The 17,331-nt window shown below is 43.1% G+C and overlaps 1 protein-coding gene across 11 annotated transcripts in view; it reads right to left on the reverse strand.

Moving 5' to 3' along the window:
* DEPDC5 (DEP domain containing 5, GATOR1 subcomplex subunit) overlaps window positions 1-17,331 on the reverse strand; it is a gene marked incomplete at both ends in the record, with an annotated part of 155,196 nt that overhangs the window by 62,833 nt on the left and 75,032 nt on the right. For 7 of the 11 annotated variants that reach the window (XM_080717557.1, XM_080717552.1, XM_080717560.1 and 4 more), the window contains 6 exons: window positions 2,189-2,408; window positions 5,274-5,441; window positions 6,042-6,159; window positions 11,032-11,192; window positions 12,629-12,812; window positions 16,491-16,556. In XM_080717557.1, the coding sequence (XP_080573683.1) occupies window positions 2,189-2,408; window positions 5,274-5,441; window positions 6,042-6,159; window positions 11,032-11,192; window positions 12,629-12,812; window positions 16,491-16,556 (917 nt within the window). The remainder of the gene's footprint in view (window positions 1-2,188; window positions 2,409-5,273; window positions 5,442-6,041; window positions 6,160-11,031; window positions 11,193-12,628; window positions 12,813-16,490; window positions 16,557-17,331) is intronic. The other 4 variants (XM_080717558.1, XM_080717554.1, XM_080717551.1 and 1 more) reach the window with 2 other exon arrangements.

Genomic DNA, 17,331 nt, shown 5'->3' on the forward strand with positions numbered 1-17,331 from the left:
ACACACACACACACACACACACTCTCTCTCTCTCTCTCTCTCTCTCTCTCTCTCTCTCTCTCTCTCTCTCTCAAAGCTAAACTGGGTGTGGTGGCGCATGCTTGTAATCCCAGCATTTGGGAGGCTGAGACAGAAGGACTGCAGGGTTTGTGGACAGCCTCAGCTTCTTAGTAAGGCTCTTTGCAACTCAGTGAGACCCAGTATCAAAATAGAATAAAAAATAGGGCTGGGGTGTAGCTCAGAGGTAGAATGCCCCTGGGTTCCATCCCCAGTATGGCACACACACACAAAAATCAAAATAAAGAAAAATAGAGCTGGGGGTGTATTTCAGGTGTATTGTAGATGCCCCTAGGTTCAATACCCAATACTGAAAAAACAAAAACAAAACAAACAAACAAAAAACCCAAAGCTCTATTACACAAGTTCTTCCAGAAAAGTTCCTAATCATAAGTGATGTGTGTACAAGAGACAGCTGGTGTGGGAGAAAGAATACTGAACTTTGTTCTTTGGCAAAATAAAGAAAAAAATAGAAACAGAGCTGATGATAAACCCTAATAGAAAAAAGAATGAACTACTGATACTCTGAACAATTTGGACGAATCCCAAAGCCTTGTGTCTTAGCCGGGCATGGTGGGGCATACCTGTAATCTGATGGATATGGGGAATTGAGGTAGAAGGATCACAAGTTCAAGGCTAGCCTCAGCAACTAAGAAACCCTGTCAGAGAGTAAGATAAAAAAGGAGCTGGGTGTGGTAGTGTACACTTGTAATCCCAGTACTTTTGAGGCTGAGACAGGAGGGTCACAGGTTTGAAGACAAATTTGGCAGCTTGGCAAGGTTCTCAGGCACTCTGTCAGACTGTTTCCAGATAAAAAATAAAATAGGGCTGGGGGTGTAGCCTGGAGGTAGAATGTTCCTGAGGCCTATCTCCAGTACCTCAAATAATAATAATAATAATAATAATAATAATAATTATTATTATATTAAATAGGACTGAGGGTGTAGGTGTAGCTCAGAGCTTCAATCTCCAGTACAAAAAAAAAAACAAAAAAACACTATTAACAAAAATCTTCATATTGTATGATTTCATTTTGATGACATTTGGAAAAGACAAAAGTATCATTATGGTCAACAGACAAGTGGTTGCTAAGAGACAGCAACGCAGGAGACTATGGCTTTACATAGTAGCATGACAGAGCTTTTTTCCATATCCTGATCACAGTGGTGATTGCATGAATCTATTCACTTGTTAAAATTTACAGACCTGTATGCAAGCATGAGCTTTCACCCACACACACCCACACCCACACCCAAACACACACTATGCTACATGTTAATTTATGCAAAACAAAACAATGCTGCGCTTGTGAGGCGGAGACAGGAGGATCACCCAGGTTCGAAGCCAGCCTCTCTGGCTTAAGAGACCCTGTTTCCAAATTTTAAAAAATATATAAAATAGGTCTGGGAGTGTAGCCTGGAGGTAGAAGGGTTTCCAGGAACCCAGTACCACCAAAAAATAAAAAAATAAAAAAATGCTGAATCCTAGATCTGCCCCTTATTGGCTGGGTGGACTCAGATATATCCTATAACTCTCACAAGCCTCAGTTTCCCCACTGGATAAGAGTGTGTGATTGAAGAAGAGTGTTGAAAAACCAAAAGTCATAAGAGTAAAAAAAAAAAGAGCAAGGCATCATGGCGGTGCATGCTTGTAATCCCAGCACTTGGAAGGCTGAGATAACAGGTTAAAGGCCAGCCTCAACAACTTAATGATGCCCCTCATGATTTAGCAAGATCCTGTTTCAAAATAAAAGTTGAAAAGGGCTGGGGGTGTTGCTCAGAGATGGAATGTCCCTGGGTTCCATCCCCAGTACCACACACAAAAAAGAGTAAGGAGAAATTGTTGCTGTGCCCTCCGAAAAGTCCCCCCTTGGCAGCTCAGCGCCATAGCACACCAGCAGCAGTGCTCAGTGCTAGGCCCTGTGGGGACACCGTAACGGCGCCATGTCATTGATAGAGGGCCTATTCTGGTCACAGGAAATTGCTCACCACTGTTTGCACCCTGTCCTTCCTGTCTTTACTACAATTAGAGAACACTCTGGGATTTGAAGCAGAAATACTGGGCAAGTGTAAGGTAAATAAACTTGCAGATGAGAGGGCCCTGAGAGAGGAGGCGGACTAGGTACCCTCACCCGTATCACCCGATCTGAGCGATGTCGTCTGCGAATCCGGTTCAAGCCCTCCACGAAGCGGATGAAGCCATCCAGGAGCTGCCACTCGTCCTCATCTGCCCGGGGCCTGTCCCCGTAGATGTCGCAGTGGGCCTCTCCCTCTGTGATGCGCTTGGTGGCAGTGACGCAGGCTGGCAACAGCAGAAAGCGGGTCCTCCAGAACTTCAGAGACTCGATTAAGCTACGGAGGACCAAGTAAAAGACCGGTGGAGATGAGAGTAGGGGAGAGTGAGGCATCTCCAAGTCGCACCCTCTGGGGTTTGGGGTGCAAGGTCCCCTTCCCCCATGAGTGTGTGCTCATCCAACGCCACAGCCCAAGGCTTTGTTTAGGACTCAGGCTTGGAAGGAAGACCTTTTGCTTTAATCGCAGGGATGTCAGATGCTTCTGTGTGCCCAATAAAGCTGGGCTTCACATCATTCCCATCATAAATCACACATAAAAATAAGAAATTAAAAGCCGGGCGTGGTGGTGCACGCTTGTAATCCCTGCGCTTGGGAGGTGGAGACAGGAGGATCGCGCAGGTTCGAAGCCAGCCATGCTGGCTTAAGAGACCCTGTTTCCAAATAAAAAAGTATAAAATAGGTGTCTGGGAGTGTAGCCCGGAGGTAGAAGGGCTTCCAGGAACCCCAGTACCACAACAAACAAACAAACAAATAAAATAAAAAATAAAAAATTAAGCTACCGGTGGCGGCGCACATCTGTAACCACAGGACTTGGGAGGCTGAGATAGGAGGATCACAGGTTCGAAGCCAGCCTCAACAACTTAGCAAGACCTGTCTAAAAAAAAAAAAAAAATAGGGCATGGAGATAAAGTACCCTTGGGGTTCCATCCCAGAACCAAAAGAATAATGAATAAAATTAATTAAAAATTAAAAATGAAGCTGGGCGTGGTGGCGCACGCTTGTAATCCCCACGCTTGGGAGGCTGAGACAGGAGGATCGCGCAGGTTCGAAGCCAGCCTCAGCTGGTTTAAGAGACCCTGTTTCCAAATAAATATAAAATAGGTCTGGGAGTGTGGCCCGGAGATAGAAGGCCCCTGGATTCCATCCCCAGTACCGCCAATAAATAAATAAATAAATAAATAAAATAAATAAATAAATAAATAAAAATGAGCTGGGTGTGGTGGTGCACGCTTATAATCCCAGTGCTTGGGAGGCTGAGACAAGAGGATCACACAGGTTCAAAGCCAGCTCAGCTACTTAGTGAGGCTCTCAGCAATTTAGTGAGACCCTGTTTCCAAATAAAGTATAAAATAGGCCTGGGAGTATAGCCCGGAGGTAGAAAGCCTCTGGGTTCCACCCCAAGTACCACCACAATAAATAAATAAATAAATAAATAAATAAATAAATAAGAGACACATTAAGCTACCAGCCGGATAGTCAAGAAAATGTTAGTACAGTCTATCCTGACATGGTATGCACTGCTTTGAGATGGAGGGCACCAAAGGGAGCAGCATTATTGAGTTCTGTGTTCTTTTTTCTTTTTTGTGGTACTGGGTATTGGACTTATGTGTATTTGATATATATATAAATTTTTTGTGTGTGGGTCTGGGGATGGAACCCAGAGGCATTTGACCTCCAAGCTATACCCCCTGCCCAATTTTTTCTTCTTTATTTTGAAACAGGGTCTCACTGAGTTGTGGAGGGCCTCGCTAAGTAGCTGAGGCTGTCCCAGAACTGCGATGTTCCAGTCTCAGCCTCCCAAATGCTGGCATTACAAGCGTGCACCACACCCATATTGTGTATTCTATCTTTGAGATATACTTTCAGCCCTCGTTTATTTTTTATTTTGAAACAGTGTTTCACTAAGTTATTGAGGGCCTGGCTAAATTACTGAGGCTATCCTCAAACCTGCAATCCTCCTGTCAGGGCTACCCAACTGATGGCAGTTTTTTCAAATGTAGTAAAATATATGTAACAAAATGGACCACTTTAACCAACTGTGAGTATGTCAGTCAGTAGTATTAAGTGCACTCACAATGCTGTATAACCATCATCACTATCCTTTCTTTTCTGTGGTACAAAGGATTAAACCCAGGGGCTCTCTATCCCTGAACACCTCCAAGCCCTCTTCTTTTATTTAGAGACAGGGTCTTGCTAAGTTGCTGAGGCCGGCCTCAAACTTGTGATCATCTAGTCTCAGTCTCCCAAGTACCAGGATCACAGGCATGCACCATTGCGCCAGGGTATCATCACTATTTTAACCCAGGTGGATGTCCTTTTATCCTTCCACTTTTTTGGAAGGCAAACAGACATTATCTTGTTATCAGAAAAAAAAAGGACAGAGCAAGGCATGGTGGTGTATACTTCTAATCCCGGTACTTGAGAGGCTGAGACAGGAGAATTGCAGGTTCATAGCCAGCCTTAGCTACTTAGTGAGGCCTTCTGCAATTTAGTGAGCAGAAAGTAGCTGGGTGTGGTGGTGAATGTTTGTAATCCCAGCATTTGAGGGGCTGAGACAGGAAGATCGCAGTTTAAGGACAGCCTCAGCTACTTAGTGAGGCCCTTTGCAACTCAGTGAGACCCTGTTTCAAAGTAAAGAATAAAAATTAGGGTTGAAGGTATAGCTTGGAGGTAGAATGCCCCTGGGTTCCATCCCCAGGTCCGCAAAAAAAAAAAAAAAAAAAAAAAAGATTGGGGATGTAACTCAGAGTTAGAATGCCTCTGAGTTCATCCCAGTACTGAAAAAAAAAAAAAAAAAAAAAAAGAAAAGAAAAGAAAGAAAAGAAAAAATGTTAAAAAAAAAATGCATGCACCCAGCCGGGTGTGCTGGCGCACGCTTGTAATCCCCGCGCTTGGGAGGCTGAGACAGGAGGATAGCACAGGTTCGAAGCCAGCCTCAGCTACTTAGTGAGGCTCTCAGCAACTTAGTGAGACCCTGTTTCCAAATAAAGTATAAAATAGGTCTGGGAGTATAGCCCGAAGTTAGAAAAGTCCCTGAGTTCCACCCCCAGTACCACCAAAAAAAAAAAAAAAAAAAAAAAAAGAAGCAGCAGCAGCATACACCCAAGCAGCAAGGATGGAAAGCCAAAGCCTGCTCTCAGACCTGAAATCCTCAGAGCCTGCAGAACAGATATACTGATCCAAGTAATTCCACTTGTACTCCTCCAGCCGCTCATGGGAGAATTCCACCCAACAGGAGACGAACTCTGAGTCAGAGTGAGAAGGGCAGAGGCTGTAGGTATAGTGGATCTGGGCGGATTCATAAGGGTACCTGAAAAAGAAAGGGTATGGCTAGCCATTAAAAGGATAATTCCTCCCATTCTTCACTCTTCTTATCTCAATGGACTTGACCTCTCCCTGACAGTCAACCCTCAATTACAACAATCAGCTCACCCCAGGGGACTAAGATAGAAACTTCTTAGATCTTAAACTTTTCATTCTTCTCCCATTCTTTTGTGTATGTGTGTGCATGGTGCTGGGGATGAAACCAACGGGCATTCCACCTCTGAGCTGCATCCCCAGCCCTATTTTATTTTTTACTTGGAAACAGAGTCTCACAAACTTGCTAAAAGCCTTACTAAGCTGCCAAGGCCAGTCTTGAACCGTGATCCTATCTCAGCCTCCCAATATTGGGATTATAGACATGCACCATTACTCCTAGCTCATTCTTTACTTTTAGTTGGTTCCATAGTAATCCACTACAAATCTCTTACGGAAGTATAAAATAACTCCAGACTTTATTGTAAAACAAACACTCCAAAGGAATAGCCAACCACTAGACCTCTCTGGTTTGAACTATGTGCTATGACTATAGTTTAGTAGCAGATCGTTCAGAATGGCAGCTGAAGACCTGAGACAGCCAAGGACTTACTTGGGAAGATACCGTGTCACTGTGATCATCTTGTCCTTCAGTGTCACTTTGTGGAAAGTTCTGCCCATACTTAACCAATACTGGTCCTCCTCCTCAGGACGGTTTCGGGAGACAAGGCCTGATAGGAAAAAATAACAAGAAAGTGCTGCATTTCTCTGAGGATCATTTCTACAATGACTGCTCCTCATCCATGCAGATGTGGAAAAAGAGAAACAGAAGAGGCGATTTTTTCTTTGTAGTACTGAGGACTGAACCCAGAGGTGTTCTACCTGTGAGATACATCTCAGCCATCCATCCCCCCCCCCCTTTTTTTTTTGCAGTACTGAGGGTGGAACCCAGCGGCTTTTCTACTTCTGGGCTGTATTCCCAGCCCTATACTTTCTTTGGAAACAGGATCTCAATAAGTTTCTGAGAGCCTCACTAAGTATCTGAGGCTGGCTTTGAACCTGTGCGATCCTCCTGTCTCAGCCTCCCAAGTGTTCGGATTACAAGTGTGCGCCACCACACCCAGCTATCCTCAGCCCTTTTTATTTTTTATATTAAACAAGGTCTCAAAGTTGCTGAGGTCCTTGCTAAGTTGCTGAGTATGGCCTTGAACCTGTGATCCTCCTGTCTCAGCCTCCCAAGAACTAGGATTACAGGCGTGCACCACCTTGTCAGGCACAATTCTTTCTTCTGAGATGCTGTTTATGAAAGAAAATTATCCTTCGTTAAAAAAAAAAAAAAGTCCATAGGTTGACAGACTTTTCTGACACCAAACCAACAAATGCCTCTCTCCTCAGTAGACTGTCACCTCCAAGGGCAAGACCAATGCTGGACAGAAACAGGGCCTTACTTATATTTGATAATCAATAAATCTGTGACAAGTAAGCAGCACATGCTTGGTTATAATGAAAACTTTTTCTTGATATATTTTTTGTGGTACTGGTCATTCTAACTCTGAGCTATACCCACAGCCCTATTTTTTTATTCTTAATTTTGTAACAGGGTCTCACTAAGTTGCAGAGAGCCGCAGTAGCTGAAGCTGGCCACGAACCTGCAATCCTCCTGTCTCAGCCTCCCAGAACTGGGATTATAGGCATATGCCACCACATTCAGCTATAATTTTTTTTTTCTTTTTGTGGTACTGAGGTTCCTGGAAACCCTTCTACCTCCGGGTTACACTCCCAGACCTATTTTATATATTTTTAAAATTTGGAAACAGGGTCTCTTAAGCCAGCGAGGCTGGCTTTGAACCTGTGCAATTCTTCTGTCTCCGCCTCCCAAGTGTGGGGATTACAAGTGTGCACCACCACGCCCAGCTCAGTTATAATTTTTTTAAATTTACATTTATTAATTTATTTGTGGTACTGGGAATGGAACTCAGGGGCATTCTATCTCTGAGCCACACTCCAGCCCCAATTTTTATTCTTTATTTTGAAACAGGGTCTCAATGAATTGCAAAGGGCCTAAATAGCTGAGATTGTCTTCGAACCACAATCCTCCTGTCTCAGCCTCCCAAATGCTGGGATTACAAGAGTGCGCCACTACGCCAGACTCAGCTGTAACTTTTTATAGTTTGACTTAGTTTATTTTTCTCCACTGGGATATAAATCCTCCCTCTCAGATTAGGAGCTTCAAAGTCATTGCTGAATGAATGAATTCATGTATTTATTGACCTACATGGTTGTATTCCAGGCAATGTGGAGAATTTAAAAAAAAAAGAATTAAAAAGAGTATTGGCACTCGAGAAGATTAATACTCAGTAGGGTCTAGAATATGAATGGAAGGCAAGGTGTGATGTCAAAAAGAGCTTCAAAGAGAATCTTGAGGCTTCACCCAGGACAGCACAGCCTGGGCAGAATGGCCATGATGCTCCCTCACATGCTCACGTTTCTCTGCCCCTTTGGCCAGAAGTGTTCATGGAGCCAAAGATGCTCTGGAGCTCTGCAGCAAAAGGCTAGGGGAGTGTGGAGGTCTCATTAGCAACCGCGAGAAAGCAAGAGAGTAAGGTAGTTAACTGATTCTTTCAAGAAGTGATTACTACTTTCTGATTCCAGGTGCTCACATTTAATTCCCTCTGTTAGACTAAATTTAGAAGAGCTTTCCACAGTCAGGTTGTTATTCAATTAGTATTACTAATTCTTGTCATTTATTAGCCTTTGTCACTTGCAGGTGACCCATTCTTCCTTCAAGTCAATAAGCTTCAATAAGAAGAAGAAAAAGATAAACTCAGGATAGAAAAGGAAAGGAAAAAACAAGAACAAGTATAAACTTTTTTTTTTTAACGTATAAACTTCTTTAGGCTGAGGCAGAACCTGAGAACATGCAGTGCAACAAGGATAGAACTGAAAACAATCAAACATCCACATCTGGACTTTAAAAAAAAAAAATACCTGACAGCTCAGTACTGGATAAGCTGCCAGCTATTCCAAGTTACTGTCCAAGCCAGGTCATAGAAGTCCTAAGCTTGGACACATCTTCTTCCTTAAAAGGAAAGTCAGGCACGGTGGTTCATGTGTGTAATGCCAGTACTTGGGAAGCTGAGACAGTAGGATCACAGGGTAGAAGCCAGCCACATCAACTTATTGAGATTCTCTGCAGCCTAGTGAGACCCTGTTTCAAAAAAACAGGAAATAGCCAGGAGTGGTAGCACATGCTTTAATCCCAAAACTTGAAAGGCTGAGAGAAGAGGATCACAGGTTCGTGGCCAGACTCTGACACTTAAAGATCAGCAAATTAGTGAGATCCTGTTTCAAAATCAAGAATAAGGAGCCGGGCGTGGTGGCATGCTTGTAATCCCAGCATTTGGGAGGCTGAGACAGGAGGATCGCGGTTCACGGACAGTCTCAACTACATAGTGAGGCCCTCTGCAACTTAGTGAGACCCTGTTTCAAAAATAAAGAATAAAAAATAGGGCTGGGAGTATAGCTCAGAGGTAGAGTTCCCCTGGGTTCCATCCCCAGTATCATACACAAAAATAAATAAATGAATAAAATCAAGAATAAGAGCTGGGCATGGTGGCACAGACCTGTAACCCCAGTACGTGAAAGGGTGAAACAGGAAGATTGCAGGTTCGAGGATAGCTTCAGCAAGTAGCAAGACCTTGCAAGGTCATCAACCTAGTAACACCTTGTTTCCAAATAATAAAATTGGGCTGGATTGTAGCTCAAAAGTAGAATGCCTCTGGGTTCAATCCTCAGTACCACAAAAGAATAAAAAATTGAGCTAGAAAGGTAGCTCAGAGGTAGAATGCCCCTATGTTCAATCTCCAGTAAAAAAAAAAAAAAAAAAAAGAAAATAAAATTGACAAAGAAGAAATTTTCATTAAAAACATTTAATTCTCGTGCTTGGGAGGCGGAGACACGAGGATCGCGCAGGTTCGAAGCCAGCGCACTGGCTTAAGAGACCCTGTTTCCAAATAAAAAAAAGTATAAAATAGGTCTGGGAGTGTAGCCCAGAGGCAGAAGGGTTTCCAGGAAGCCCAGTACCACCAAAACAAACAAACAAACAAACAAACAAACAAACAAACAAACAAACAAACATTTATTCCAAGCTGGGAGTGGTGATGCATGCTTATAACCTCAGTACTTGGGAGGCTGGGACAGGAGGATTGCAGGTTTGCAACCAGACTCAGCTACTTTAGTAAGGCCCTCTGCAACTTACTAAGACCCTATTTCAAAATAAAGAATAAGAGCCGGGCGTGGTGGCGCACGCTTGTAATCCCCGCGCTTGGGAGGCTGAGACAGGAGGATCGCGCTGGTTCGGAGCCAGCCTCGCTGGCTTAAGAGACCCTGTTTCCAAATAAAGTTAAAAAATAGGTCTGGGACTGTAGCCCGGAGGTAGAAGGGCTTCCAGAAACCCCAGTACCACAAAAAAAAAAAAAAAAAAAAAACAAAATAAAGAATAAAAAACAGAGATGGCGATGTATCTCAGAGGTAGAAGGCCCTTGGGTTCAATCCCCAGCATCACAAAAACAAGACAAAATATAAAAACAACAATACACAGCCGGGCATGGTAGCACACGCTTGTAATCCCTGTGCTTGGGAGGCGGAGACAGGAGTATCACGCAGGTTCAAAGCCAGCCGCGCTGGCTTAAGAGACCCTGTTTCCAAATAAAAATATAAAATAGGTCTGGGAGTGGAGTGTAGCCCGGAGTTAGAAGGGTTTCCAGGAACCCCAGTACCACCAATAAATAAATAAATAAATAAATAAATAAATAAATAAATAAATAAAATAAACAATAATAGTTATTCCAGCCATGTGTGGTAGCATACACTTGTAATTCCTGTGTGTGTGTGTGTGTGTGCGTGTGTGTACGTACGTGTGTGTGTGTGTGTGTGTGTGTGTGTGTGTGTGTGTTACTGGGAGTGGAACCCAGGGGCTTTTCTACCTCCGGGCTATACTCCCAAACCTATTTTATATTTTATTTGGAAACAGGGTCTCACTAAGTTTCTGAGAGCTTCACTAAGTAGCTGAGGTTGGCTTTGAACTTATGTGATCCTCCTGTCTCAGCCTCCCAAGCGCTGGGATTACATGCATGCGCACCCATGCCCAGCTGTAATTCCAATATTTGGAAGGCTGAGACAGGACTATAGGTTCACAGCCAGCCTCAGGTACTTAGTGAGGCCCTCGGCAATTTAATGACTGTTTCAAAATAAAGAATAAAAAATAGGGCTGAGGGTGAAGCTTGGAGGTAGAATGCTCCCGGGTTCCATCCCCAGTACTGAAAGCAAAATAAAAAACCCTCCAGTTATTTCTAAACTTTTATGTTCTCCACTATACTGAAAACTCACTCTTTCTAATTAAAAAAATAAAAAGGAAAAAATAGCTGGGTGTGGTGGCATATACTTGGTTCATGGGTAGCCTCAGCTACTTAGTGAGACCCTGTTTCAAAATAAAGAATACAAAATAGGGCAGGGGTTGTAGCTCAGAGGTCGAATGCCCCTGGGTTCCATCCCCAGAACCACAAAAGAAAAAAAAAGAAAAATATATAAAGAAAAACACTTACCTCGGCTATAGAGTGGGCTGCTGCTGAGTGGGGGCGGGACAGCAGGGCTGGGTTTTTGGGACTTGGGCTGCACTATGATTTGGTAACCCTGCATAAGACGTTGGCAAATGAACTCTTCGAACACCTGCTGGGCTGTCATCTGCATGCCCTCCTCATCCCTCCTGAAAAACAGATAATGTGCATACAGGTAAGCTTACCCTGGGCTGTGACATTAAAGAGTCTACATAAACTGGGCGAGGGTATAGCTTGGAAGTAGAATGTCACTGGGTTCCATCCTAGTCTATAGCACCATCTTCTTTGCTTTCTCCCAGATAACCATTCTGTAGCAGATGATAAAATTAACAAGTTTTAAACCAGCCTTGGGAGAAAGGAGGGCAGAAAAAGAAGGAAGGTAATAGTCAATGACCAAATGAATAATCTTAGAAAAGAACAACACATCTAGTGTGCCCAAAATAACTGCAACAGAAAATATGAGAACAAGCCAGGCATGGTGGTGTACACTTAAAATCCCAGTACTTGAGAGGCTAAAACAAGAGGATCGTAGGTTCAAGGTGAGCCTTGGCAATTTAGTGAGACCTTGTTTCAAAATATAAAATTAAAATAGGGCTGGGTATAGCTCAGAGGTAAAATGCCCCTGGTTTTAAACCCCAGAAACAAAAGAAAAAAAGAGAGAAAGGGAAAAAGGAAGAAAAAAACAAAAACCAAAACACAAGAGCTATAAATGAAGAGAAGGCCAGGCGTGGTGGCGCACGCTTGTAATCCCAGTACTTGGGAGGTTGAGACAGGAGGATCGCACAGGTTCGAAAGCCAGTTTCAGCTACTTAGTGAGGCTCTCAGCAACTTAGTGAGACCCTGTTTCCAAATAAAATAGAAAATAGTTCTGGGACTGTAGCCTGAAAGTAGAAAGCCTCTGGGTTCTATCCCCCACACCAAAATAAATACATACATACATACATACATACATACATACATACATACGGAGAAATTGGTAATGTATTGATAATGTTAACAGAACCTGAAAGACATTCTAAATTTTTCAAAATATAAAAGGTGGAGAGGAGGAGCCAGGCGTGGTGGCACATGCCTGTAATCCCAGTACTTGAGAGGCTGATACAGGAGTATCATAGGTTTGAGGACAGCCTCAGGAAATAGTGAGACCCTGTCTCAAACTAAAATAAATTTAAAAAGACTGGGGTGTAACTCAGAGATAGAATGCCCCTGGGTGGACTCCCAAGTACCAAAATAAAATAATAAAAATAAAAGTGGATACAGGTTTGAAAGTTCCGTGGGGTGTGTGTGTGTATATGTATGTGTGTGTGTGTGTTTTACTGGGGATTTCCAGAACCCATGGGGTTTCTACTCCCAGACTACACTCCCCGACCTATTTTATTTGGAAACAGAGTCTCACTAAGTTGCTGAGAGCCTCACTAAGTAGGTGAGTCTGGCTTCAAACCTGCACAATCCTCCTGGCTCAGCCTTTCAAGTGCTGGGATTATAAGCGTGTGTCACCATGCCCGGCTAAGTTCCGTGTTCTGATACATGTGTCTGGACATACCCCAAATCCTCACAAAGCAGAGGGTCTTTTTCTGACACCAACCTGTCCATGTCTGCTTCCGGGAGGAGATCGTAACACCCTTCCGTGTAGTCGTTCTGCAGGCCCTGGCGGTCAGGGAAGTAGTCGGTGGTGAGGGGGAGGCATGCCGGAGTAGTAAGAGACTTCCAGTCCACTCCAACTGTGCAACAGAAGCCTGGCACTACAGGGGGAGCAGACAGTGTCAGAACTGCCTCGCATGACAGGGGAAAGAGGTACGTGTGGTCACCATGGCAGGTTTGGGATGTGAGGGCAGGTGGGGAGGGTGGGAAAGAAAATTCACGGTGAAAGATAACGTTTCCAGGATAAGGAAAGAGAAAGAGGAAGGGGGGTGGGGAAGAGAGAAAGAGAGAGAAACAGAGTTGTTAGACAACGCAGTGCACATGCTCATCCAATCCCATCATGCCATGGGATTCATAGCTGATACATTTCATTTTCTGATTGCAAGCTACAGCCACAATCACAATGCCAGTGAGGTTACTGCAGGACAGACAGGGTGATATGTTGAAGCAAATCAACATTCCGAGAGCAGATGAGAGGCTGGGCCAAAGCCTCTGTAGGGCTGCAGAGGCTGGGTGGGAGAGGAGGAGAGCTCAGCCTGATTTGGGAGCAACACAGCACATTGTAGCAGAAATAGATTATATTTTCAGAATTGCAAAAATTAAGTTAAAGATCCAAAAGGGTAGGAGGAAAAAAGTCAAGGGAAGATGCCCGGGAAATGACGAGTCTGGACCTTTAAGGAACAGAGCTTGACAATCCAGATATGAAAGAAGCTATAGGCAGAACAGGCCCAACCACAGGGTTTGTTTGAAACTCTCTGTCCCTCACTCAAAGCAAGGGTTCACAAACTGGGAAATGACTGGTATTTTGAAATAGAAACATATGGGTATTGAGGGCTGTCCTGGGAGGTGTGTCATGTTCAGCAGCAACCCAGGGATGTCAGTGGTGCCCTCTAGTTGTGAAAAACAGAACATCTCCTGAGCAGCAAAACTACCCAGCTGAGAATCATGGAGTTAGAGTAACAAGGCAGTGCTATGGTTTGCATGTGGTTTGTCCCTGGAAGGTTCATGTGTTGGGGGACTAGTCCCCAGTGTCGGTATATAAAAGCATGGAACCTTTAAGAGGTGGAGCCTAAGGACAGGTGTACTTGGGAGGCTAAAACAGGAGGATCGCACAGGTTCGAAGCCAGCCTCAGCTACTTAGTGAGGTTCTCAGCAACTTAGTGAGACCCTGTTTCCAAACAAATGTAAAGTAGGTCTGGGAGTGTAGCCTGGAGGTAGAAAGCCCATGGGTTCCATCCTCAGTACCAAAAAAAAAAAAAAAAAAAAAAAAAAAAAAGAGGTAGAGCCTAAATGTTAGCTGGGTGTAGTGGCCCATGCCTGCAATCCTAGTGATTGGGAGCTGAGACAGGAAAGTCACAGGTTCACAGTCAGCCTCAGCAACTTAGCAAGACTCTCAACAACTTAGTGAGACCCTTTTTCAAAATAAAAAATAAAAAAGGCTGGGAGTATAGCTTAGAGGTAGAATGCTCCCAAGTCTAATCCTCAGAACAACAACAACAATAAAAAAAGAGGAGCCTAATGGGGAAGTGGTTGGAAGTGTGTCCTCAAAAGGGACTAGGTAGTTCTGCAGCCACTGGTGGTGCTGGCCCCTCCCTGTGGCTTCCAGTCTCTTCATGTGACTATCCTTGTCAAAGCTCTCATCACAACACTATCCACCATGAGATGCAGCCAGAGGGCTCTCACCAGAACCGCCATCATGCTGCTTGGAATTTCAGCAGCCCAAACTGTGAACTAAATAACCTCTTTGCTTTCTAAAACAATTATAGTCATAAAGAATGAACAAATACAGGTAGCTATTTCTTTAAGAGAGTTATTTTGATCTTAAACTAAAGATCTCTTTAAGTGAAGATTATTTTAAAAATCTCTGTAAGAGGAGCAACATGGAACATGAAAACACCATGCTTCCGTGTGAGTTCTGAGTGAGATATTCACACATCTTCTACTTGTGCAGCAATGTACAGCTTACAACATGCTGTAGCCTCTGTTGCCTCATCCACCCGTACATCACCCTCACGTGGATGAAGAAGAGATTTGTATGCTCAGTCACAGCAAGCGATGCCCCATGCAGCACCACTGACTTGGAGAAGATGACTTAACTGGAAACCAGTCTAACTCCATACATTAATACTTCAGGAATTCAAAACATGCCCCCAGAATAGCCTAAAGAATCACCCTAATTCCCCCATATTGTAGACATGAAGCTGAGCTTGCTCCTGCTTCCTGGTTGGACCCAGGAAAAGAGTGAACTGATGAAAACCATCATCAGTTCGATCTCATCTAATAAGAAGCCAGAAACAGAAGTCTGCCACATCTTCATGCTCTCTTAGATCATGCCGGCCGCATCAGCTTTCTACCACCAGGATTATAACAACCTTATAGAAATGCTTTCCACTGGGCCTACAACAAGATACAGAGAACCCAAATGTCCAAATCCCATTATGGAAAGAGCTACAGATTCTTAGTTTAATAATGTTCTGTTGAAAGAGGAAAAAAATGTAGCCTCTTGTCTAACACCAGTACCTTCTGGTGCTGAAAAGAAGGCCTCAGAAGTTCTAAAGAAAGAAGAAAATTGAGGTCTAGAGTTCAGAGAAAAAGATCATCTATCTATCCACTGTTGATAGCTTCCTGGAAAATAATCAATCTGCCAAATATATTTTGGGGAACTGAAAGTACAATCAATGCCATTTGCTAGACCTGCATTGTATGCTATTACTAAAAAGCTGGACACCATCCAAATGGCCACCAACAAAGAAATGACTATTCAAACCAACGTACAGTAATGTGCTTGATATCAACATTAAAAATGACCAATAGAATCCAAAGAAATGGTGAAAGGACTAACTTAATCATGGGAAGGAGGGAAAAAAAAGACTCACTGATGTATATCCAATGGTCATAGCCAAATAAAATAGTTTATCGGGTGGCAGGATTTTTTCTGATATTTTATTATTGTGCATATTTAGATGTTTCCTCTCTATATATATGTTTTTATTTATCTGGTGTGTGTGTGTGTGTGTGTGTGTGTGTGTGTGTGTAGTGTAGGGTGGGGTATTAAACCCTGGGGAATTCTACCTCCAAGCTATATCCCCAGCCCTTTTTATTATTTGAAAACAGGGTCTCATGAAGTCGCCAAGAGCCTCAGTAAGTTGTTGGGGCTGGGTTTGAACCTGCAATCATCCTGTCTTAGCCTAGAAGTAATGGGATTACAACCATGTGCCACCACACCTGGCTTTTTTAAGATTCTCAAACAGGGTCTCACTAGGTTGCTGAATAGTCTTGCTAAGTGGCTGAGGCTCGCTCTGAACCAACAATCCTCCTGTCTTAGCCTCCCAAGTACTGGGATTACAAGTGTACGCCACCACACCTGATATAGTTAGATGTTCTCCTACTGTACATCTAAAGAGACAAGGATGGTCTCAATGAATACAAAGTAGTTAAATATTTTCAACAACAGGTATAAAAGAGAATCTAATAATAGCCCATTATTTCTTTCCAATATTTTCCTAGAGCCATCATCAGGCATTTAAGGGCTAATGCCAGCTCTAGGCTGGCATGAAAGCCTCGTGGAAAATTACCCATTATTGTGTGTCCCAGAATTACATTCTGGAACATGTCATTGGACCACATTCCTCTCATTTTGCATCAGATGCACTAAAGAGTACTCCTTGTCATATTGTTTTTCTGTATCCCAGAAATGTATAGACTTCTAGACCACTCTGCTCCCACAGGGCTTCTTGCTTCCTCGTGCTCTGACCATCCCACATTCTCTACTGTCCCCCTCTGGCTAGTCCCTTGCCCACTCTTACTTGGGTCTGGAGAATTAGAAACATTGTCTTCTGGAGAATCCTTATTCTGGGTCCTAGGATTCATACCTATAGAAAGATAAAAACAGCTGGTCTGAATGAAGCTCATTCTGCAAAAGAGTTCTGACTGTTACAGTTGAAAAAGCCCCAAATTCAAGCTAAAAATAAAATCATGAACACTGTGCCAAATCTAGGCAGAGTGTTTCCAACAGCACAAAAGAATCAGTCAGTGGTAACATGAACAATCCAAGACTTTGGAAGAAACTAGAATTTTATTATCAGTTTATTGATAACATTCTTTGTTCAATGAAACCTTTAGCAAAGCAATCTGCTGTTTAAGAAAATGGACACATTTAGACTTGGTGGCACATGCTTGTAGTCCCAGTACTTAGGAGGCTGAGACAGGAGGATCATAGGTTCTTGGCTAGCCTCAGTAACTTAGTGAAGCCTTGGGGGAATTAGTGAGGCCCTGTTTCAAAAATAAAGAATAAAAAATAAGGCTTGGGGTGTAATTCTGAGATACAATGACCCTGGGTTCAATCCCCAGTACCACACACACACACAAAGGACATGCTTTAGAGTCATTTCAACTAATTAGAGCAATCCTTAACATATACAAAATGACCTATTTAAATTCAGTTAACTCATCATTCCTCCATATCTACTAAATTTTCCCCCAGGTTATGACTTTTCTAGAATATGATATCAGATATCAAAACTCACTATTTCAACAGAATAATAATGATTCTACCTATAAATAGATGAAAAGAGAAACTTTTCTACCTCAAAGCTACACCCCAGCCCAATTTTTTAATTCTTATTTGGAAACAGGGTCTCACTAGGT

Source organism: Muscardinus avellanarius (assembly GCF_963383645.1).
Source record: "Muscardinus avellanarius genome assembly, chromosome: 21".
NCBI lineage: Eukaryota > Metazoa > Chordata > Mammalia > Rodentia > Gliridae > Muscardinus > Muscardinus avellanarius.